Raw genomic sequence first — 25,323 nt, forward strand, 5'->3', positions numbered from 1 at the left:
CTCTCTGTCCCCTGAATCCTGCTGCTGCTGTGTTTCATGGCAGATCTCCAGTCATTTCCTATGAAAGCCGAACTGAGCCCGAGAGATAAAAACATTTTCATCATCTGCAAACAATGAGGAAACTGTGCAAGAGGAGCGACTTGTTCCTGCGGGAGGCAAGGATCAGGAGCAAATGCTGCTCTGGGAGAGTGACCGGGCGAGGGATCGGGCTGCTGGCACTCGGCCCCACAGCGTCTGCCCCGACCTGCCCTCAGCAGCCCCACAACACACTACCCACTGCAGCCCCACAGGGGACAGGCACATCGGCAGAGCCACAGGTCACCCACTGCAGAGCCCTGGGTGATCCATTGCAAACCCACAGGCAACCCTTCTGCAGCCCCACGGGTGACCTATTGCAGTCCCAGAGGTGACCCCTCTGCAGCCCTCCCGCTGTCCCCCCACCGTCCCGCCGCGGGCAATGAGCGCAGGAGGCCGCTTTCCCGAGAGACAGAGGGGTCGACATCGCATTTCTCAAACCGCGGAGGAGAAAAACAACCGCAGACAAAGGGGGTAGGCGGCGGGAGTGGCTCCCCCCACGGGGCCGGCACCGAGCAGCCTTGGCTGTGCCGCTCCCCCCGGAACCGCCCCTGCATGTGCCCCCTCCCCGGCTCCCCCGGCACCTCCCCCCGCGGGGGCGCGCCCGGCTCGGCGGGCACTGCGGGGCGGGCGGGGGCCTGTGGGCGCGGTAGTTCCTGCCCATCACCTGATGCTCTGGGCAGGCGCAGCCGCGGCTGCGGGAACTACAGCGCCCGGCAGCTCCCGCGCGGGATCCCACTCCGCACCCGCGGGGCGGCAGCGCGGGCAGGGGCGGCTGCGGGAGGATGGGTTTGCCCGGGACTCTTCCGGAGCGCCGGCACTTCTCTTGGGGAGAGGGGAGTGTAGCGCCGTTCTGATGCAATGATGGGATCTATTGCTCCTCTGCTGGCATCGCGACGCTGCAAGATCAGTTGGATCCACTGCAATTAAGTTTGCAGGATCTGGACATGGGAGGATCGAGCGTGTACATGTAGCTGTGCCAGCCCTTCGGCGTTTCCCTGACTGCATCTCGTGTGCGGCTCGCTAGCTCACGGCTCCCATTACCACACACCCCGATCCTCAGCACCAGCGTCCCTAATCGTGCTTTGGGACCCGCCTGAAGGACCATGCATCGATTTATCTTGGTTGCCAGGCAAACTGCGGCAAGCCTGAGCTGCAGAGGGCCAGGGGGCTGCCGGAGCGGGCGGCAGGACGGGGCTCTGCGCGGCGCGGCGGGGCTGGCGGCGGCGCGGCCGCCGAGTGCCCGGCTCCCGTGCGCCCGGCTCCCGTGCGCCCGGCTCCCGCGGCCGGCGCGGGGGGACGCGGTGCGCTGGAGCAGCGCTGCCAAGGCCTCCGCGGTGAAGATCACCGAGAAGGCGAGCAGGGAGAAGATCCTGACGCTGGAGTCGATGAACCCGCAAGTGAAGGCGGTGGAATATGCAGTGCGGGGCCCCATCGTGCTTAAAGCCGGCGAGATCGAGAAGGAGCTGCGGAAGGTGAGGCGGGCGCGGCCCGGGGCGTGCGGCCGGGCTGGGCAGGGCTGAGCCGGGCGGGCTCCGCTCCCCGGCGCTGGCGCGGTGCCTGGCCCGGCCCCCGGGCACTCCTCCGCCGCCGCCGCCGCTGATTGGGGCGCCGGGGGGCTCGGCCGGGCCGCTGCCCGCGGTGGGGCCGACGTGGCAGGCGGTGGGGCCGCGGAGCCCCGCGGGGCTGAGCCGCGACCCCGCGGAGTCGCAGCGAAGCGGGTGCCGGGTGCCGGTGCCCGGTACCGCGGGCACAACGCGCAGCCCACGATCGGCTTTCGTCCCGACCCGCCGCTCCCGGGGCCGCGGCCGGACGCGCTGTGCCTGGCCCCGGAGACCCTTCCCGCGGGAGCGGTGGGAGGCACAAAGCGGAGAATCGCGACCCCCGGCTGGTGGTTATCGCCTGTCACTGGTAGCATGAGGCAGACCCAGCACACCCCCATGAAGCGGTGTTTACACTTCCTCAGCCACTTTGACCCTGTGCTGCAATCCCCTGGCCTTTGTGTTCCACACGGGGGTGACTGACCGCGCTGATGGCGCGTTTCGAACGGCCATGGGCGCGGTGGAGCTCCCGCCTTCCAGCCGGCCCCGCGGCCCCGGCCCGGCCGCTGCTCCCGGCGCTCCGAGCAGCCCGCACAGACCGGGCTCTGCCCTTCGTCGCACAAGTTGAGGTTCTCAAAGCCGAGAAGCCTTCAGAGCCCAAACGCTTCGTAACACTGCCCAAAGCTTAGGTGCTTACGGCTTTTAGGAGAGTTGGGCGATGAGGCGTGATACAAGATACTCCTGAGGGTCTGGCCTAAATTGTACTAAATAAAGCATCCACATCAGTCATTGCTTACATTTTGTTCTTGATATTTTTCTCATTTTCTTAAGACTTAGCATTGAAAAAAAAATCCCGTAGCAGTTCAGGCGTGGCTTTTTGCTTGTCCTGTTCACATCACAGCATGAACACTGACTTATTTTTGATTTGTGTAAAGCATCTGGCATAGTTACTTTTCTGTGATTTCAGATGTTCTTTCCTGCCTTCACTGCTTTTAAAAGTCTTGCTAATATGTCACTACAGGTAGTGCAAGGCCAATTTGATCAGTAGATGTGAAGTACTTTGAATAAATCTGCCATAGGAATGCAAAGGAGAAGAGACTATTTTAATTCTTTGGTCTCTGTATTACTGGCTTTCCCTCATTTTAGAAGGTGAAGCATGTTTTCAACTCACTGTATATTGTATAGATGAATTGCTTAAGTCAGCAATTATGAAAAACAGCTTTTTTTTTTAGAATTCTACTTTAAAAAACCTCAGAATGCTGATGGAGATTTAATTTCAGAACATTTGGTTTGTTTTTTGCCTTAAAACTTGTTTATACAGGTGTCATTGACTTTATGCGACTCGTTTCTGTGGTGAGTGCGTTTTCCAGAGTATACAATCTTCCCGTGTGCTCACGGGGTCTGTGTTCAAGTTACCATCCCAGGGCAGGAGGCTTTGCTTGACAAAACAAACACGGGGGGATCCTCAGCAGCTCCTCCCCACTCCCCTGCTCACTGCACCTCCCAGCTGAGTCACTGCCACAGAGAATAAACTTCTGTGCACATTTTACAAAATGCCAGAGCAAGTCATTGCCAATTGCTTTGTTAGAAGATTGTTATGGCAGTTTTGTGCCCGCTGGCGTGGCATTTTCCACTTAGAAGGTTTTTTTTTTCTTGAACCAATCTCATGGAATATGATCAGTGGCTACCAGTGTTCATCAACATGTGACTGTGCTCTAAGATGACTAAAGCAAACACAACCCTCCCTGTTGGCAGGGAGGGACAGCATTACTGCAAAAGTTGAGACAAGAGAACTCTAATCAACTTCAGGAAGCAGCTGAAAGGCTTTGTTTTCTTCCCCAGTGCTCAGGTTATTCATTCCTCTTTGCCTTTCTGATAAAAATACTGCTACTCCTGTTGTTTAATCAAACTGGCTGGCAAAGTATACAGCCTTGAGCGGTACCTGGGCTCCGTACAACTGAAATATTGCAGATTATCTACACGTCTGGTTTTCAGTCCGAAATGGAGTTTGCGTGAGCACAGGTCAATGGCAGTGGAACCTACACCCTGTTACGCAGACTGTAAACCAGCGTGCGAGGCTGTTGCGCAGTGTGAGCTTTTGTCTTCTCTGAGTTTCGTCCTGCTCTCTCAATTCTGAACAGCAGCTCCTCTGTTATTCTGTCTGGCACTTGCTTCTTTTGTGTGTTGACTGCAAATGATTACAACAGGAGCTGTAACTCCACAGTGCAGAGGAATAAGGGCTGAAATGTTACTTGAGCAGTCTCCAGCAAGGCAACTGAAGGGATAGTTCTTTAAAAAAGTGAACAAAATGAGGCATTCATTTCAGCTGATGTGCTCTGGATTGAGCCAGCATAAGGGCCAAGTCAGAACCCTCTGGTAAAGCAGAGTAAGATTGACGGCTCGGGAGTACAGGTGGTGCCGGCTGTGCTTGGACTTCCAGAGTTTTGTTTGCCTGTGACTTGTACTCATCTAGGTGGAAAATCAAGTTTTTGATCTACATTAAGTCTTTCCAGCTGGAAATCTTAATGCAAAGTCACTGACTTGAATCACTTACCTGAGGTTTGGTTTTGTTTATAACTTTGAAATTGCACCATGCTTCAAAAGTGAGAACCTGATTTCCCCTTTGCTAATGGTAATAATGAGCTGATTCTGGCTTACTAAGGTGAGATGGGGAGAAAGAACTGACTTCAGCCATTTTCCTTGGTGTTTCTGGAAGGTTTTTAAAGCAAGCTAGAGCACAGGCATATGTTAATAAATTATTACACTCTCAATAGAACTTAAACAAATAAGCTATTTCTTCTATCCCCCCTTTTTTAGACTTGCTAATAGGTGGCCACTATATTGACTTTAACTACATTTCAGACGAGAAATTTTAGCCTCAACATGAATTCAATGCAAGAATAATGTGATCTCTGTACAGAGCCCTTCTCTTCACTTAGTGAGTAATAAGGAGCTAGCTTTGTCTTTACATAGACAGTGCACACCCGTGATTTGTTTCTTCACATTCATGCTAGTTTTAAATCAAATAGGGAAAATTCTGACTTAGAATCGAGACTTAATTGTAAATGTGAGCTGACTGTCCCTGGGCGCTGTGGGAAGATAAAGCACAGTTTAGACGATGACATGCAGAAATAGAATTTGACATGCCAAGGAAGAGACAAGATTGACTGGTACACTCAGTAACGAAAGGTGTTAAGCTTGGGTGACCATCCTATAATTTTCTGATTTGAATATGTGACTGTGTGCACACTAAGAAAGTATCTTACAGGCAGGAGCATTTGACCTCATTAAGAGAGAACTGGTGGTCCTCTGTTCCCTGTATATCTTGCATATGGAAGCGAATCTGTAGTAAAGCCTATGTTTTTTAACAGGGCAAAACTACCGCAGATAAAGATGAAAGAAAACCAGTTTTAAGAGTATGGTGACCAGAATCATATGTTCAGAAGCACACAGTCCACAAGGTCCAGTTGACCTTTTCTTGTTGAATATAGTAGCAAAATCTATTCAAAAATAGCCCTCTTCCAACAGAACTTCAAGTTAAGAGGGTCCTAATGTCTGATCTCCTTCTGAGGAACAGTATTTTAATTCTGGAATTTACAGTCACATTAAAATCCAGGGCTTTCTTCATATATGTTGTTTCTTTCTTCATATAGGCAACATTTCTGAATGCAAATGCACTTTGAACATAAGACAAAAGTGACTTGAGGACAACTCCTGTTCTGTAATCTCTGGGTCAGATCTGCCGGTTAATGGCCAGCCCCACCGATTTTCTCATCTGGTATTAGGGGGCATGCAAGTCGCCATTGCCATTTCAAGTCAAAATCCAGAATTTGCCTCCTCCTTCCTTCCTTCCTTCCTTCCAGCAACACTTCATGTCAGCTTGAATTACACAGGCATAACACAGACTCAAAGCCTTGCTCTGTGCTAAGCAGGTCGGGTTTATTTTTCTGCTGTGAGCTGTTACAATAAAAAGGTTGGAATGCTCATTCAGGCTTTCAGGGCCTCTGAGTAAGTGCTTGCCTGGCCCTTTGAGAGAACTAAAAAAGAGAAGCGAGCAACTTGGCTACCACAGTGTAGATCTCAGCTATGCCAAAATGTTTGGTTTTGCCAGCTCTCTGATTAGACAGCTTGTTTGTGCAAGTCACAGCAAAACCAGGCTTGACTTGTGCCATGGAAAGAGCACAATGTTTCACAGTGGGAAGTTGTTGCCCCATGATGATCACAAAGCAATGGCAATGAAAGCAAAGCGATGAGGAGCAGCCAAGAGCAGACGTATTCTGAAATTCAGAAGGAGCTGAAATACCACGTTGCTCTTCTGGGCACCTCACATTTTCATGGCCGCCTCAAGGGAACCCTTTTCAGTTCTTTCCTATTCATTGCCAAATCCAAATCACACAAGCCTGTCTCCAGACTGAGGGTTTTCCTTGGAAATTCGCTGAAGACGTTAGCACAGGCGGCTTTAGGTCAGCTTGGACCCTTCTTTAGTCGGTCTGGGCACGGTGTTATGTTGGTTTTCCAGCATCCTTAGACAGCACCGTTGGAAAAGGAACCTCCAGCGGGCACACCAAAACTCCAGAGAGGCAAAGCACCTGCTGGCACCTGCCTTCCTGTTGGTTCTTTGGGACAGTTTATCGTATAGTTTATTCGATCAAATAATTCTCCCGACACTTTTCGCATGGTGACCCTTTCCTTAAGAGACAGCTCATCGTTCCATACTGTCCTCCTTGCCAGCTGCATTTCCCAAGGCCATGGTGATGTCTTGGGGAAGAGGAGGCTTCTCCAAACCTGGTTATCCACATCAAGATTCTTATTGACTTTGCACCAATTAATTCTGGTTCACATATGAAAATCCCTTCTCCCAACTTTGTGTGATACTTCGAACACTGATACAGCTGTTAGAATAATCCTGTCTGACCTGCTTCAGGTTTCAGAAGCTTTTAATCTGGTCTTTTAAAAGTCTCTGTTTCCTTTGAGGAGAGACACAGAAGTAACTGCTGAAGGAACTAATTTCCAAAGAGCTTATTCCGAATCTGGGGAGACTCCTTTATTCCATTAAAATCCTTTCATTATCAAGAAGACAGCACCTCAAAAAAAGCAACACATTTTTATATTTTCTGCTTTACATCTGAATTTGAAAGTGCAAGATGGCTTCTTCAGCTTTAAAAAGGCTGCTACAATGAATCCCTCTGCTAACAATTTCAAAAGACTGGCAAGACATTGGCTTTGTTCCCAAGATGGAGATCAGTCCTGTTGTTAGGACAGCGTGAGGTGCCACCAAAGGCCGTAGCAGTGGTTGTTTTGTAGGGCTGGGGATGGGGTTTTCTCCTTGATGTGGTTCATACTCTCTCCAGCAGACACGAGTATCATTCTGGTACTTACTGCTCCCCAGGTTGTTGTTAGAGTTCCTGTTCTGCAAGTTCCCCTCTCCCAAATCTCTGCTGTGGCCCAGGCCGCTGCGATCCCGTCAGACGGCCTGGAGCACACCGGGAGAGCACGAGAGACGAATACGAGACACAATATGAGAGACAGAGTGTGAGAGAGACAGAGAAGTGGCGGGGGTGGCGGGGGGCAGCTCTCTGTCACTAGAAGAAGGCAAAACAATTCCAATGGCCTGGTTTCTTCTCCTCGGGTACATTCCTTGGTGTCTCAGCGCAGGCGTGTTGCTGCCATGGTCAGACTGCTTCACCCTCCGCAGTGAAACAAATCCTGCCCTAACAAGCTGTGTCCTGTTGCAGCACTTTTGCTGCTGCTCCACAACCTGACGTTGAGGTTATCAACATCACACCCACACTCCCTCCTCTCATGTAGATCTTCTCATACACCTTCCAGAAGGTATTTGGCGTTCATCTTCCCTTGGATGCTCACACACACCAGTGCCACCACTACAGGAGCAACCTCAGCACAAGTCACCATGACTAATGCCACTGTCGTAGGGGTTTCAGCAGAATTCCACCCTGAACTCATCTGCAGGGCCACCGGCACTGTCTGCATTCCCCTTGGTGCCAGCTCCTGATATTCCTGCTTTGAAACTTTGACTCGTTAGCATGGGACGCTTGTTCTTGCCTGTTACTGTTCCCCGTTCCATCTTCCTGAACCGGTAAGATGGGACTTGTTGTTCTGGAGGAATCGAAACTAAGTCTGAACTATTTCTGATATTCCTTCTTTCCATAGAAAGACTGGAAATCACGTAATGGAAAAAGATGAGAAAAACACTAAGAAGTCATAACAATTTTTCTCTTTTAGATTTCACTAGGAGGGGATATAGTGAATCTGATGCAAGCGGTTCTAAACAATTGCTGGTGTTAACGCGTTGTCAGGCCCCAGCTATTTAAAAGCATCACTCTTCTGAAAGATAAAAGGGCAACAGCTCTTGTAGCTGAGACCAAGAAATACAACTTAATCAAGAGGACCATGGGCCTTTGAGCGGCTGTGTGGGAACAGTGTGTTCAACGCAGCAAACCTGGTTGTTCTGTCTCTACCAGGGTTTCACAGTGACATAACCCTTACCTGTGTTTTACTGTTTTCTCCAGATCAGCCACCGTAGCAGCAAAGGTTGTGTGGGGTTTGTGGAGCAGGTGATGGTTTTGTGCCCGCAGTCGGTGCCCAGAGGCAGCGGTGGCACAAGCACCGAGTTGGGCACAAGCAGAGATCGGGACGGCATCAGTGCTAAAAAGCTACAATATTATTTACAATACACCTGACACAGACACTGAAAAGAGCTGTTACCTTTGTTGTAAAGGCTGTACCACTATAAAGGCTCCAAAGGTGCGTTATGAAATGCAGGGTGCCTCTCAGCATTTCACTAACCAAAGAAGCAACTGGTTTTTATCGCAGATCACCATAGTGTTTGTGTGCAAAAAACATCCAATTTGTCTGACATATTTATGTTATTAGAGGTTTTGCTTGTTCTGTTTTTAATCTGGTAAAACAGGGTATTTCTGTTTCATCTGCTGAGAGCTGCTACATTTTTCAGACTGCCCACCTTAAGGCATCTCTTATTAATTAACAAATTTGTATTACTACGGGAATCAGGTGAGTTTGCTGTAAGAAGGACCAAATGCAACTAAAATCTGAGGGAATTTTTCTTAAACAAACTGAACAAACTGAATTTGTTATCCTTCTACATGCATCTTTCTTTTCTTTGCTGATTTGTTAGTTAGAAGGAAACGATGTTGTGCTATCAGTGGACGCCAGAGTTTGAAGAGAACCAATTTCTAGCTGTTTGCATTTCTCATAAATTGCCAAACTTCAGCCTCAGATAACTGTAAGCTTTATCTGGCATCCCCACTGCTAATTCTTTATTTAAGGTTGAAATACAACTCTTATTTAGGCACTCACTTAGATCAGCAAACATAAAAGCAAATGACTTGACAGAGTCAGTGTGTCACTTTCAATTATGTTAAGTGAATGTTTTTTTCAATTCCTGCTAAATTTAAGGCCATATAAATTTTGACCCTTTTGAGTCAGGATCGCATAAGTCCAGCTGTCTTGCTTTAGTGCCATTTCTAACTACCTGTTTAATTCCAAAATTAAAACGCAAGTGCCACCAGTTCTATAGTGGACTGAGGTGTAGTGGGGGTTTGAATCAGGTTCTCACGTCATCTCTCAGCCCTGGCACACGGCTGCAAACCTCCGGATCTCGCATACCTGCCAGTTTGGATCCCTGGGGACCGCTAGCGCTTCAGTCTGTGTTATCTTTGCACATCTGAGCTGCCTCTGTTGTCGAAGCCCAACACGTAACCCAACACGTAACACGTAGAAGAGCAAAAATGAGTTAAGACTTGTCAGCTGCATGTTCTATATCCAAAGCCAAGAACATGCAATAGATACCTGGGCCCTGAAGAGGCCTTGTGGGCTCAGGCCACAGCCGGAGCAGGCTGGTATATGTGATCGGGTACAGAAAATTGATTGCTCTAATTTTGTAGTTCATTGGTGCACATGAAAATTCTGTCACTGTTAGAAGGCTTCCCTACCATCTCTGATACTTAAAAATACATTAGAAAAGCTATAAATTTGTTCTTGCCTACGTCATTTATTCTTCTTGTAATGCTGGCCTTTACTTTCAGTTAATATTTTTTATTTAAATCAATGGCGGGTGGTGGTGATTGTTTTCTGTCAGTTCCTTGCCTCTTTTCCCCTATTTTATGTTGATTTTTGAAGAGCTGTGATTGCTAATCAACATTGAGCAGCCGTTTTCCCTCTGCTCTCCTGATGTGTTCAGCTCCTCATAGGAAAAATGGCTGTTTGTTTCGATTGCAGAGATTAGGAAGCTTTTTAATATTCATGATGATTCTTTAGCACTTCTGCTGTTTACCATATAGGGCCTCACTATGATATACTTTGCAAAACGTCTGTATATGGAAAAGTGGGGTCATCACACAATGAGTATTTAATCTAAATAGAAAATTAATAAGCAGGCAGAATTTTTACTCTAAAAGTACTAAAGGTCTTGGGGTTCATTTTGCTGGTGGGTTTCTCAAATGCTCTCAGATCTTTTTAGCTTCGTGACTGATCCATCCCTCCCTTAGGTGTGTCAAACAAGTTGCTCTGACAGTTCAAAATGCCTCTTCTACATCTTTTCTACTTCGATGTGTAGATTCCCGGCAGGTCAACCTCTTATTGTAGCTAGCAGGAAAAAAAAAGCCCGCTCATCATGTAAAGGTGTGTTACAGTCAGCACCATTTCTGTAAAGCATTGAAGATTTATGGCAGTATTGTACAAGAATTGCATTAAGCTTTACATTAAACACTACATCTGCTCTGAGGCACTGCTTAGTTACAGCCGTGTGACGGATACCAAAAAAGAGGAATGCTTTATCATCTGCTTCAGCCCTAGTAACACACTCCGAATTATCTCTTTTTAGGGAATCAAAAAACCTTTTACTGAAGTAATTAAAGCCAACATTGGAGATGCACATGCAATGGGGCAGAGACCAATCACCTTCCTCCGTCAGGTAAGAATTTACAGAATATTATTCTTGATTTTTTATTAGATTACCGAGAATGCCTTAAAATTTGTCTGATGTGAGTATTAGTGTAAATGATCCCCTGGATGCACCTAGACTTAAATAGTTCTTTCATAAATAATTACCAATTTTGATTTCTGAGATGAAGTCCCATACCGTGCTTGCTGAGTGTCCTTTTTCAACACAGTAGCTTTCCTTATTTTTCAGATCGTTCCCCATCCATACTTTATCCTGACACTTGTATGTTATCAGTCAGCACATTCATTTTCAATAATGCACTTTAAAAAGGAAAGTGGTCGTCTTCAAAGGAAAAAGCAGATGCCTTTCTTCAGCTGACGATATGCTTTAGGATCTGCGCTCAGTTGGGTGCAAACAGTTGTATTGGTCTTGATTTTGCACCTCTAATTGGCAGGATAACTTTTAGGAAAGACTACAACAGAATCCACATTAGCATATTATTCCTAAAACACAAGCAAGGTTTAAAATCGGTATGATGCTATTTCCTCAACATCTCTTACACGGATATGTAAAATCCACAGTCTATAAGAATGTCAGTTCAGAGAGTTCCAGGACAAACCGAAGCCACGTCAAACTGGGAGTCCAGGTGATGAGATAACATTGACCTACACAGCAATCTGTCAGCAAACGAGGGAGACCAGAGCTCCTTGCAGACTGTTCAGATCCAATGTTATTAAAGAAAATGCGGGGTAAATGGCAAATCCTTTCTCCCCATGACTGTGTGCACGCGTGGATTTATTCTTTAGTTGTTGTCCCACAGGATGGCAACAGCCCATCCATGTTACACCAAGTGAGCCCAAAAATGAGAGAGGCACTGGAACAAATTAAGCCAAGCTCAAGCAAGGCCTAGATTCTTTGCATCTTGCATTCCTGCATAAACTTAGTTCTGCTAGGTCATGTTTCTACTTTTACTGTGTTCTATGTCACCACTTCTTTTTCTATTAAATATTTCCCACAAATTCAAATTAGTAATAAGTTATTTTTGGGAAGGATTATTAGAGCATGCAACTGGGAGTTCAAAATTTGATCATATTGCCCAGCTTTGCTCTTGATTTCTTGTCAATGAAGTGGACTATTAATACACAAAGAGTGGAGAATGGAGCTGTTTAGACATAACATATGAATAATGAACTGTGGTTTACTGTGTTTGCGCTACGCATCACTCACTTGGGCTCCAGTCTTCACTGTCTGTAATACGAATAGTAATTCCATAACGGTTTTTGTGAGCAGAACTTGGAACCTGATAAGATTTCTTCACTTTTGTAAGCACTACCCTTAAAGCCAAAAAACAGCTGCACTAACCTTTGTTTTAAATTAGCTAGTATTTGTGATCTCCATTTCCAGGGAAAGTTAACAGTAATATTACCGACTCCAAATAACCACGGAGAAGTGGCCAATTCACATTTTCTTGGCACCCTAGGTAGTGGCCCTGTGCACATACCCAAACCTGTTGGACAGCCCAAGTTTTCCAGAAGATGCCAAAAAGCGAGCCAGACGGATCTTGCAGGACTGTGGAGGAAACAGCCTGGGTAAGCCTCTGCTTCAGTCACTCCTGCTGCGATCAGAATCCAAAAGGTGGTTTCGGTATTTCTGAACTGTGTTCTGTGTGATGACAAGTCGAACAGGAGATGGCCGAGATCCAGGCGCTGGGGGAGCTCACGGCGCGGGCTGCTCATGAGCAGTTCTGCTGAGAAATGTCACAGAAGAGGGTTATACAGTTACAGAGCCCTCAGCACAACATCCAGGCACAGCCCTGAACACAATACTGGGCTGTTTTATATGAGAAAAGGAAGCAGCAGAGAGTACTAGTGAGGCTGTGTTACTGTTTGAATGGCTCTGTGAACGCTGGAGCTCTGGCTCCTGCTGAGTCCAGGTGCATCTGTTCACCTTTTTATCATCTCTGGGTGATACTGTCCTTGTAACGATGTCCCTGTACCCATGCTATCAAACACTGTATGTCTGTCTCAGCTGATTGAGTTCACTGCCGTGTATCTTAATTGTGAACCATCGGTCCGAGGATGTTTGTCAGGATACAAACTGGGGTATCAGGTTGATAATGTTCTGCAGAGGGAAAGCGACACAGAGGAAAGGTGGCAGCTTTTTACTCTGCCAAGGTAATTTGAACTGAAGACGTCAAAGCCCTATTTTTCCAAGGTAAAATAACCCTTGAAAGAACCAGAGCACTCTGCTCTTCAACCGCTGCTCCTGCAGGTGTATACGTATAATATACACCTAAATAAGTACAAACTTCGCGTATTCAGTAGAGAGGAAATGGAAGAGCCAAATTCTTTCTCATCTAGCAGCTGTGCTGCCTACTTGTACCTGGGAAATGCCACTAGAATTTCTACTCTACAGATACTATTACAGCTGAGAAGTACAGCAGAGAATCTGGCACACTCAATTACCTTCTTTCAGGTAGGCTAACAGTGACATTTCAGAGGACGTATTAGAGTTATTGGCACGTTCCTTAGTGTCTGTGATTGCAGTGCCAGTTTGCACTGCCACACTTTGAGAGTAGGTGCTGTGAAACTTAATAAAATGAAACCTAAATAGCAGTTACATTAGCAGCATTTCAGCCTTGGGCTATTCTTAACAACCCAGCCTAATGCAGAATGCATTTTAGCCTCACTTCTTTTGCCTTGGTTTTGTTTCTATGTGTAGAACATGAAAAATACATTTATCAAAACCAAGAATTTCCTCTAGCTCCATTAATTCCTTTCCTGGCTTACTTTGGAACAATTAATCCACATAGTACTAGTTATCATGTAAGACTTACTGGGGATACATTTGAATCTTGCCTCCATCTTTGTAGTGATTTGCACATGCAGGGACACGGTGCGAGTTCTCAGAAGACTGGGTCTTGGCCCCACAGGGAGTGAAATGAAAGGAATTCAGCCTCACACGGTATTTCAGAAATGTGTTGACTCCGTACAAAATCCCCTTTTCAGCAGAAGATGGAATATTTCAAGTAATTTGCATTAGCTCAGTAGACACTGAGGAAGTAGACCTGAAACAGTTGCAATATTCAAATAAGACGATCATTCTGAATGCACACTTTTAATTTCAGTGGGTAAACTGAAGTTCTGTAAGTAACTGGGGTCTAAATGATTTTTTTTTCCTGATATGTACCAAGAACAACTGTCCCTCTAAATTCCTGAAAACTGAAGCCGCTGTAGAGCTCACTGGTGTGCTGTACTGGCTTGTGGCTTCTCGCCCATGTCCAGGAGCAGGTACCACCCCGTGCAGGGCTGTGACCACTGCTGTGGAGCGGCTCCTGCACCTTGTTGCTGCTGTGACAGCTCACGGCTGCCCATTGTGCCTGAGAAAGAGAAGTTTGCTTTCTTGGGAAAAAGCAAAGCTCCAAACACCGATCATTTAACATAGCTTGAAGTGCTGGGTGGTGTGCCAATAAAACCTTATTTTCAAAAAAATTATCAATCCAGCACAGAAGTGGCTTCACTACATACAGTCAAACTGTTTGAGGCATTGTACTCACATCAATGCTGGCCTATTTAAATATATTCATTGTAAAGGTAATATGAGGAGGGCGATGAGGCTGGTGAGGGGCTGGAGCACAAGTGTGATGGAGCGGCTGAGGGACCTGGGGGTTCAGCTGGAGAACAGGAGCTGAGGGGAGACCTTCTGATCTCTGAACTGCCTGAAAGGAGCTTGGAGCCAGGGGGGTCGGGCTCTGCTCCCCAGGAACAAGCGCCAGGAGCAGAGGAAACGGCCTCAAGTTGCGCCAGGGGAGGTTGAGGTTGGATCTGGGAACAATTTCTTCCCCAAAGGGCTGTGGGGCATTGGAACAGGCTGCCCAGGGCAGTGCTGGAGTCACCAGCCCTGGAGGGTTGGACAGACGGACATGAGGTTCTCAGGACATGGGGCAGTGCCGAGTTGGGTAAAGTTATGGTTGATGATCGTGAGGGTGTCTTCCAACTGAAATGATTCTGTGAACATCTTGAACTCTGGATATGAAACAGAACCACCTCACTTCCAATGAATGTTCGTTTGGCAAAAACCTACTCATGGTACTGAGTCTTGCTACTCAGGCTCAGATATGTTGTCAACTTCTGTTGTGTTCAAATACTCTGGGATTCCTTCGACATCATTTACTTTGCACATGGAATAACTGTCAGATCTTTCCAAGCAGTTGAGAAATTTACCCCTCTCCTATATATAAAAATATCTAATATATGCACATGCAGCTGTTTGCATTGCGTTTATTTGCATCCCACAGTGCAAACAGATGGATTCTAGTCAAAGCTATCAATTGAGTACAACTAAGTGTAGAAGACCCAAAGATTGAATTCGGGTCTTGTGCATATCCCCACTGAGCCATGGGACTCAGCCCTCGGTGGCGCGCAAGACAGAATGACAGCTCAGGTTTGTTCTCCTAATTGAACAGCAGCTTCCTAGCTGAGGTCAAAGACCCACGTACAGACCCAGGATAACTTTCAGTGCTGTACAAGTAAATGTTTAGGACATCAGAGAACTTTGTGCCCCGAATTACCGTTTCGTGCCATGCAGTTGTGCAGTACTTGCGAAGGTTCTTTGTCTTTATAAATTACGCTTTTGCAGAATTATTAGCAGGCAGACTACGAGCATATAACCAAGTGATGAGAGTTAAGTCAGGCACAATTATTCCACTCCACCCAACAAGCAAAGAAGATTCTGCAGATTCATGACACTGTTCTAAATTAGATGTACACTTGTCACTTCATTGTCCATCAGTCTTAGGCTTCATAGCTTGAATCCATTCCTCACCTCGGCTTAAGCTTATTTTTACTCTTTATGTGTTGCACGTGCTCAACAAGGACACACACAGGCATCTTGCGTCTTCGCTGAAGACTGCTCATTGTGCTCTGTAAACTGCACACAAGGTTCATAGACTGGGGTGATCCCAGATGTTTCTGCTACAAGTAACTGAAAAGTGGTTGTGGGAGATGCTGTGGGGGAGGGAGAAGCACTTTGGTATTTTTGGGGTTTCAGACTCTGGGAGAAAACGATATTATATTATATTATTTTGATATTGCAAATAGAAATCTTAGTTTTGTCCTGGATTTGAAGAAGTTAATTTCCTTCCTGTTCCACATGCTACCTCTGTTCCTTGTTCCCATTACTTAAATAGGTGTTGGTTGACATTCTGAAGAGGTTTTCAACATAAATCAAGCAGCTGGGAGATAGTAAAAATAGGATTGCTGTCCTAGTTTGCAAAGTAGCCTTTAAATCCTACTTTTTACCAATGCAGTATATTGTTTTTCTATTTTAGTGATACTTATATTTGTCTAATTCCAAATGAATTGTTTTGTTCTATGAACAAATCTACTCCCTTGCCTCTTCCCTGAAAAAAAGAACAATGCTGAGAATCCCAAGGCCTCATGTATACAAAGGAATTCATATAATACTAGCTCGGGAGTTTTGCCAGCAAACGGAAAACGTGGGGCTTGCTGTACTCAGTTCTTGTTCTCTAATTTTTACAGGTTCTTACAGTGCCAGCCAAGGGATAAACTGCATCCGTGAAGATGTTGCCGCATACATTGAAAGAAGAGATGGAGGGGTTCCTGCAGACCCAGATAACATCTATCTTACCACAGGGGCAAGTGATGGAATTGCTGTAAGCATTAAAATTAAACCTGGTATAACCTATAATTTGTCAGTGACCTTTGGAAATAACAGATCTCTGTTGAAGATCGGGTCTCAGAAACTCCTGTGAGTTTGATCTGACAGATGCTGAGATCTCATGAAGTGGATATCCCCTACACCCAGTTATGGGGATGTAAGATGCCAGCTGAGAAACTGGCACATAGAGACAAAGTTTCTTAATATACATTAACTTGTACCTTTTGTAAAGGCAGTATAAACTTGAGTATAAATTTAGGAGATTCAGACCACCCAGGCTGAATAATGGTTAAGATACATAAGCACTGAAGATTAGAGGGTATGACTCGGTGGCAGAGAGAAGAGGGAATGACCTTGGAGGTGGGAACCCTCAGCAGCTCTTCTTCCCGGGAAACTCTCTGCTGGTGTCGATCAGTGCCAGGGAAGGTCCCCAACATCTCTTTCGGTAGCTTGTTTGGGAAAAACTGCAGGTTTTGGCTTCAGCCAAGGTTCAAAGATGGTCCTCAGTTAAGACAAGATTTTTGCCTTTACACAGACACATCTCCTGATATTAAAACAACCAGCAGTTCTTTGCTTTTATTAAGGCAGCCTTTTATAGCTGAGGGATTTTTTTTTTGTCGTTTGGTTTGGGTTTTTTTATGACATCTAGTGGCAGGGTTCCGAATAACATGCTCTGGCATGAACAGTTCTCCAGATGTCTCCAGTGAACTGGCTTTCCAGAGTTTCTGGTGCCCAGTGTTGAAAATGCAGCAGGACAATGAGTCTCATTATTTGGCACTTCCAAGGATAAAACGACTATTGTTTCATAATGTGGGGGACAGAGGGTGTTAAAAGAGTTTTTAAATTTGCATTTGGTCCTGATTATACATTTTGGATGCTTGGTATTTTTAAACCAGTGGTGGGTACATAATTATGTTGATTGTAAATCATTAGTTTAGCAGCTGAGTTAGTGTGTGATGAGAGGCAGACTTCTAGAACCAACGAGAACTTAGAGGATACTGCTGTTATATCTGAAGAGATATTTTTGGGTTTATGCTATCAATCACATATTGATAAGGACGCCTGCTTTGATTGCACCTGTACTTCAGAGCTCTCCCTTGATTATAAAGGCCCAATTTCCTGCACCAAATGCACCCTTTTCTATAATTCACGTGTAAATGGCCTACACACAGACACCCATGGACGCTGGACACAGGTAAATCCTCTGGGCTGACCTTAGCACAAGCATTACTTTTCTGTCTGTATCTTCTGGGTGTAAACTACATATGATACATTAGATTTCCATCCCAAGACATGCAGACTTTTGGTGTCTTCTGTTACTTTAAAATGAAGCCATAATGTGAGTCTCTAGTTTTGTTCCCGCCTGGCCACAATTGCTCCTAATCTAAACCAGGGCTCTCAGTGCCAAAGGAGAACCTTCACAGGCCCCCTGGTAGTTGCTGGTTTTATTTATTGGCCTCTTGGGTTTAGTGAGATAAAAGGAGTGGAAGGCAACAAGCAACAGCTAGCTGAGGCTTCTTTGCTTACAACTGGGCACGGTAGAAAAATCATGATCTTGATAATCCTGCTTGCAGCTTTCCTTCTTGCCTTGTGCTCAGAGCGTTTTCCTACATCTTGGAGTTGATCAGACCCGATCTTTAGAAGCCGTGAAATGCCGAGGAATTCCATTCAGCTGAGCGGGACCATCCTCACTCAGCCGGTGACTTAACTTGAAACAGATGAATGCCCTTTGATAAAGTGACTGTATGCTTCTGGGATAGAAATCTGCTACCTTAACTCTAGATTTTTTTAAGGAGGAAGATGAGTATCTTATTCTAGAGTATACTTTTAATTATTCTAGAGTATACTATTCGTTCTGGTGTGTGACTAGTGTTTTTTTCCTAATTCCTACTTTTTCCCCAGACAATATTAAAGATCCTGGTCTCAGGAGGTGGGAAATCCCGAACAGGAGTCATGATCCCTATACCACAATATCCTTTATATTCAGCAGTCATATCTGAACTGAATGCTATTCAGGTGAACTACTATTTGGATGAAGAAAATTGCTGGGCTCTGTATGTGAACGAACTTCGCCGTTCCTTGAATGAAGCGAAGGCATATTGCAATCCCAAAGTGCTCTGCATCATCAACCCTGGAAATCCCACAGGTCTAGAGCAGTTTTGTTAAATGGATGGGGTTTAAGATCCTTTTGGGTTTTTTTGTCATCTTTCATTCATTTGACATTGCAGGCAAATCCTAAAAACACATCAGATGTGGGAAGCTGAATTCTAGAGATCAGTGCTCTAAGTAGGGCAGCATGTCGTACTTTAGAAACTTATTTTCAATATCGTGGCCCTCCAGGGATTTGGGAAGAGAGGGAGTGGGTTCGGTTCACTTTTGCAGACACGTGGAATGACCTTTTTTTGAGTAGTTGAGGTTGATTGGTGAGCAACTCGCTCCCAGTTAACCATCATGCATGTGAGGATTTAAAATGATCACTTCTGCACAGAGCATTCTTAATAAGTTATTGATTACTGTATCTCACACTTCCTTTGCTTGAGATGGACTAAGTTACCGTGAAATAGAATTCCTCCAAAAATGTACCTTAAATTCCCACTTAATGAATTGAATTCCAAAATTCAATACCACTTTCCTAAGAAAGAGGGATGTCTTATTGAAAAGCTAAAAGTAGTTTAACTAGGTCAGGGCTAAAAGATTTGTATATATATGCTGCACTAACTTTCTTCTTGCTTTAAAAATCAAACTATAGGGCAGGTGCAAAGCAGAAAGTGCATTGAAGATGTGATACACTTTGCTTGGGAAGAGAAACTTTTTCTTCTGGCTGATGAGGTAAGGGAATATTCTGTTCTCAAAAGCACAGCTAAGAGTACGCATATGTGGTGTAATTTTGTTCCATGTGTGGTACTGGCATTTTTTTAAGTACAGAGAATGAATTCTCTGTTATCATATTAAGACATGAACAAACATGCAAGATTCTTAATATCAGAGGATTAATATGAGAGGTGGCTTGATCTGGATTTGAACAAGAGAGGAAGTGTAGGGGACACAAGCCAGGAGACACAAGGAGGAACTTTGCTGGAACTGACCTAAAAACCTGTGTAATACTCAGGCCACTCCAAATGAAAGAAACAGAAGGAAAATCAATTTAAACATACTCGTAAAGGTTAAATTATACAAAGGAGCTCACTGTTCTTCCAAAGGCTAAACTGTTAAGTATGGCCACATGAGATAAAATGTATAATTACAGAAATTATTACTTGACAAAGAACCTTGTGTCTTCTACCCGCTTTAAGTTCTGGGTGTTCCGGCTGTTTCTTGGGTTCGGATGTGGCTGCCAAAGGGCAGCGCGTATCCTCAGCCAGGGGACAGAGCACATTAACGTCTTCTGACTGTTCAGGTTTACCAGGACAATGTGTACTCTGAAGGATGCCAGTTTCATTCCTTCAAAAAGATTCTGTATGAGATGGGACCCGAGTACTATAACAATGTTGAGCTGGCCTCTTTTCACTCCACCTCTAAGGGATACATGGGCGAGTAAGTCTGCTTTAGTTTTTTTTATTTCATCTTCCTCATTAATCTGGTTGGACAGCCGTTGCGTGTTAGTGACCCAAAGGTAATCCACTGTCTCCTATTAATTTTAACTAAAAACTATTAAGAAAAGGAAAGCAAGCATTTAAAGCACAGTGTAATGGATTAGCTTAGCGGTTTTCAAAGTACCAAATAATAAGTGTATTTATTTCAGACACCTAATGCTTCGGTTCCACAAAGATGAAATCCTACAGTCCTAAACCAGCCTGTGGTAAAGGAAAATACAGTCTCCAGCAACAGCTCAAGAGTCACTGGGACATTTAAAGTTACAAATAATGTTTGGGTTTGGTTGTTTTGGGGAGGAAGAGGTAGAAGAAAAAGAATTTTCTGAATAAATGAAAGCTGCTGTAGCCATATGCTCTTGTTCTGAAGAGCGGAGAATCCAAGTGAACCGTTACCTTGGCTGTCAGGGAAGCTGCGTGTACACGAGTTTCTCTGTATGGGGCACTAGAGCTTAATGGCAAATCATTTAGTTCCATCTTAAAACATTAGCAGTATAGCAGCTCTTTCAACAACCTTGGTCTTCCATACTGTAAGATCCTCATTAATTGTCTTTCCGCTTGGGCAGTTATTTTCGTGGCTTTTCCAGTTAACCAATCTGTTCTGTTCACTTTAATCACAGATGTGGCTACAGAGGAGGTTACATGGAGGTCATTAACTTGCACCCAGAAATTAAAGGACAGCTTGTTAAGCTGCTTTCCGTTCGCATTTGTCCTCCCGTCTCAGGACAAGCAGCAATGGATATTGTGGTGAATCCTCCAGTACCTGGAGAAGAATCTTATTCACAGTTCGTAAAGGTCAGCAAGAACATCCCTGTTCTTTTGTGCTTTTCCTAATCCTATCCTAAGTACTGTGAACTCAAAAATTCAAAATACGCACAGAGACCAAACTTTTGTCCTTTCTTCTTGGACAATCCTGCAAAAACACCAATTTACAGAACGATGCAGGGCATTTTAAACCCAACATGACTACCTTTAAAATATTTTTAATTCCTTTTGTGGTTCCTTTGTTAAGAAGCCAAAAAAAGCTAAGGCGGCATTATAAGATCAGCTTTCTTGTGCGAGAATGGCGAGGAGGTTAAACGTAAATACACTCAAGTGACTTGCAGCCGTGGTGCAGAAAAAGCACATACATCACACAAATTGTTTTACTGACCCTGTGTGCTTGACGAGTAGAACCTCTGTTAGATAACACGGGCCTGTGAGAAACGGTGAGACACCTTAGCACCATGGCTGAGATTCCTGCTTTGCTGGGAGGAAGCGGAAGGCTGATAAATTCAACTTTTCTCCTGTGTTTAGCGTGACAAAATAATTACTAAAAGATTTGCTTTTACTAGAATCTGAATAGGAATGTAAGTTTAAGTACAACTATAAAATCAGCCTTGTTCTCAGGTATCCAGTGCCTCTATATACTGAATAACATAGTGCTCTGTATTAAAGTATATAGTTTCTCACATGTAAAAATGAAACTGAATCCGGCTTCAGAAATCACAGTACTGAGTCAGATCAAACAAGCAGAGGAACATGGTCTGTAATCCAGCCAAGAGCGGATGCTCCGAAGGAAGGACATTCAGACAGAGACTCCATCCACCCCATCCTGCCGATGCCTTTCTGCACCGCTGCAGGGCTGGAGTTCGAACATCCTCTGCTCAGCAAAGCCCAAAAAGCACTTAATTCAGGGAAGGCTCCTTGAAGCGTCTTCATTTTCTCTGGCGTTTTTATTGCCACTTCAACTATGTCACGCTGAACACCTTCCTTTCGAACAGGAGAAGGAGTCTGTTCTCAACAACCTTGCCAAAAAAGCCAAGCTGACAGAAGACATGTTTAACACGGTGCCGGGGATTAACTGCAATCCCCTCCAAGGAGCCTTGTACGCGTTCCCACGCATCTTTATTCCTTCCAAAGCCATTGAGGAAGCAAAGGTCAGTCGCTCATTCTTACCCCAGTCCATTTTAAACTTCACACACTTGTGCCCGCCACTTCCAATGATTCATTTTTATTCCAGAGATAAAGCTCACGTGGTTACAAAGCAGTACTTCAGTGACTACGTATGATCTTAAATATAACATGGCCTTTATTTTAAGAGAGGAAAACAAAACAGAGCATTTCGTCACAGTGGTGACGTCCAGGGTGAGAATGTTGAGCCGGGATGTTGGTTTTTACTAGATTAAGTCATAGGGTGGGCAAATCGCTGGAGATTTCCTCACAAAGTTGACTTCTGTACAATGCCTGATTGGATATTGGTCAGTAAGCTGAATTGCTAAATGGCAAGTGGTTTTGTTCCTAACTAGAGCTCTGCTACCTAATGTGTAATGTTCATTTTTTTAAAGGGAATTTTATCAGCATAGCTGAGGACAAAAATAGGGCTGGTTTTCAGCTGTTTGACTAGGCATACATAACCTGCACGGATTTAAGAACTTCCATAGTTATTAATCAGGGGACTTTCTAGTCAGGGGATAATTCAGGGGAAATATAGTAACTGCCAAGGGCACTAGAACACACAGCTCTCAAATTAATCTGATCTCGTCAAATGTCAGTGGCTTAGATTTTTGTAAGTACAATTTTGAGACTTTTGACAAAAAGTTACGAGCAAGTCAAGGAGAAAAACAAAAAATATCTAAACCCTTTCTTTTGACGTGAAAGTTTTGTGTAGGTTCTCCAGCCTTGTTCCTCCATGGAGTATTGTTCTTTAACTCACAGTGTGAACTGTCCCATTAGGAATAATTCATCTTCTTTAGTAAGTAGAAGAAACTAATAATATAATGTTTTAGGAAGAAAAGCAGTCATGAAACTCTATATGTTTGTTATGTTTTGACTTCAATAATTCTGAAGCATCCTTCCCTTAGGCTCACAAAATGGCACCTGATATGTTCTATTGCATGAAACTTCTGGAAGAGACTGGAATATGTGTCGTACCTGGAAGTGGATTTGGCCAAAGAGAAGGAACCTACCATTTCAGGTACCATTTCTGTTTGTTTCAAGTCAAATGAACTGTCAGAAGCAAAGAAGTACCAGCCCAGTACTTTCTCTTCTGATTAAATATGAGGATTTTTATTTCAGTTTACATTGTCCTTCTTTCTGCTGGACATTTTCTGTGGTCAAAGGCCTGGTCTGCTAGATGAGCTATTCAGGCTTTAAGGTGCTATAACAAGGGCAGGTGTAGAGTCTTGTATCTGGGCAGGAACAACCCCAGGTTCCAGTGTAAGTTGGGGAACGAGCTGTTGCAGAGCAGTGTAGGGGAAAGGGAGCTGGGGGTCCTGGGGACAGCAGGGTGACCATGAGCCAGCACTGGGCCCTTGTGGCCAGGAAGCCAATGGTACCTGGGGTGGGTTAGAAGGGGGTGGTCAGTAGGTCAGAGAGGTTCTCCTGCCCCTCTGCTCTGCCCTGGGGAGACCACACCTGGAATATTGTGTCCAGTTGTGGCCCCTCAGTTCCAGCAGGACAGGGAACTGCTGGAGAGAGTCCAGCGCAGCCACCAAGATGCTGAAGGGAGTGGAGCATCTCCCGTGTGAGGAAAGGCTGAGGGAGCTGGGGCTCTGGAGCTGGACAAGAGGACACTGAGGGGGGACTCATTCATGGGGATCAATATGGAAAGGGGAGTGTCAGGAGGATGGAGCCAGGCTCTTCTGGTGACAACCAGTGACAGGACAAGGGGCAATGGGTGCAAACTGGAACACAGGAGGTTCCACTGAAAGATGAGAAGCAACTTGTTGGGGGTGAGGGTGGCAGAGCCTGGCCCAGGCTGCCCAGGGGGTTGTGGAGTCTCCTTCTGTGCAGACATTCCAACCCGCCTGGACACCTTCCTGTGTAACCTCATCTGGGTGTTCCTGCTCCATGCGGGGATTGCACTGGATGAGCTTTCCAGGGCCCTTCCAACTCCTGACACTCTGGGATTCTTGCTGACATAGTTTTATTCTGTTTTTATACTCAGGCATTTGAAATGCCTTGTCTACAAACACAAACAATAATAGTAACTTATACTCTAATCTTAAAGTTTGCTAAGGCATTACAAATATTGCTCCACTTTCTTCTGGGGGGGGGATTAAACAGTGTTTTCATATGGAGAAACTGCATGAAAGATGCAGAATCTTCACTATAAATCTGCTCTTCAAACACACTAAATAACTCTCCGCTTAACTGAAACAAGATGCTGGACTAAATCTTCCAATCTCATGTTGTGAACATAAACTCCATTGCTTTTACTTCCAGTAAACAGCACTTTACTGCATCTGAGCCACCGGGATCTGGAATTTATCAGGGAGTTTAGTCTTGTTTGGTCTGAAGCAACATAAGCGAGGGGACCTTTAGCCACGGTGGTTCTGCAGCACAGAGCTGGGGATGTCTGGGCAAAACCAGTTCATTCTGTAGGCCCTGCAGAGGTTCGCATACACGCTCCATGTGATTCTCAGATTATGCAGAAGAAGGAAAAAAAGGAACTAACACTGTGGCGTTTTTCATTGTTTTAATGCTTCTGAATTAAGTTTTCAATTCAAAAAGAAATGTGCATTTACTCAGAACTCCCCGCCCCTGAAGCTCAAAAAAATGGATAGGATTTGGAGTAACTGCCCCAAATATGGAAACTGAGTTGCCGTGATTTCTTACTGATAACCTTCTTCATCACTCAGCAGAAAATAACAATTCTTGAGTGCCTATATATTAGCCTATTGAAACAAATTTCTCTAGTATAATAGTTTAGTTCAAGTAAAGCATAAATGCAGAAAATAAGACAATTACATCAGAACAGGTATTAAACTGAACACATTCCTAGCTGTGCCCTGACATTAATCAAGATCTGTGCAAAGATCATGGTTTAGTTTGTTTTGAAGATCATGTGAGTTGTTCTTTTCCTCTTCTAACTGTTATTTTTCAGAATGACCGTTCTTCCCCCAGTAGAGAAGCTGAAGATCCTACTGGAGAAACTGAAAGACTTCCACATAAAGTTTCTTGAAAAATATGCATGAAACTACTGTGGCTTTTCTCCCTCATCCCGTCCCCTTCGAGGCAAATGCAGAAATGAAACAAAGATGTGCTGGGAATGTGCTGCTCATCTAATTTAACGAAATTCAAAATAGATAGAACCAATCTCAGATACTGCTACAACGTACTGGACTATTAAATTTAATGTCTGGTATAGAAGACAATGTTACGCCAACTCTTTTTTTAAGGGGAAGGAGAGAATGTAAAGAAAGTGGTGAGAAGAGAGAGTCAGTAAATGATTTTGTGCCTTGATTGGAAGTTACATTGTGAACTTAGGTTGGGGAAGGGAGCTGATCATTAAAATTGCTGCTGTTGTGTGATTTGTTGGGTTTTTTTTCACGAAACAGAAATGCCAAGAGCAATTGTTTAGCTGGGAGCATCTTAAAATTCTACTAAACAAAAACTCAAACCCCTACATTACAGGTATTGTTTGGTTTAATTTTTTGTTGTTGTTCTTAAGTATGAAGTGTTCTCCAAATGTGATGAAGCATGTGGGTACAGCGTGCTTATCGAAGAAAACAAATCTTCGGCTGATGTGTAG

The 25,323-nt window shown here is 44.8% G+C and overlaps 1 protein-coding gene across 1 annotated transcript; it reads left to right on the plus strand.

The window, feature by feature from the left end:
* The first annotated feature begins 955 nt into the window (after positions 1-955).
* Positions 956-25,102, plus strand: GPT2 (glutamic--pyruvic transaminase 2). The gene is made up of 11 exons (XM_065028561.1): positions 956-1,550; positions 10,480-10,569; positions 12,020-12,128; positions 16,080-16,213; positions 18,121-18,364; positions 18,968-19,047; positions 19,616-19,752; positions 20,429-20,603; positions 21,572-21,727; positions 22,652-22,764; positions 24,676-25,102. Exons 1-11 carry the CDS (start codon positions 1,182-1,184, stop codon positions 24,764-24,766), a joined length of 1,698 nt encoding a protein of 565 aa, XP_064884633.1. The 5' UTR covers positions 956-1,181; the 3' UTR covers positions 24,767-25,102.
* The last annotated feature ends 221 nt before the right edge of the window (positions 25,103-25,323 follow it).

Source organism: Columba livia, chromosome 13 (assembly GCF_036013475.1).
Source record: "Columba livia isolate bColLiv1 breed racing homer chromosome 13, bColLiv1.pat.W.v2, whole genome shotgun sequence".
NCBI lineage: Eukaryota > Metazoa > Chordata > Aves > Columbiformes > Columbidae > Columba > Columba livia.

Bases quoted from the DNA above. Each gene is read 5' to 3' on its own strand.
- GPT2 (XM_065028561.1), top strand. From the start codon at position 1,182: ATGCATCGATTTATCTTGGTTGCCAGGCAAACTGCGGCAAGCCTGAGC. The intron at 1,551-10,479 runs GTGAGGCGGGCG...ATCTCTTTTTAG, and splicing joins TCGAGAAGGAGCTGCGGAAG to GGAATCAAAAAACCTTTTAC. The intron at 18,365-18,967 runs GTCTAGAGCAGT...ATCAAACTATAG, and splicing joins CAACCCTGGAAATCCCACAG to GGCAGGTGCAAAGCAGAAAG.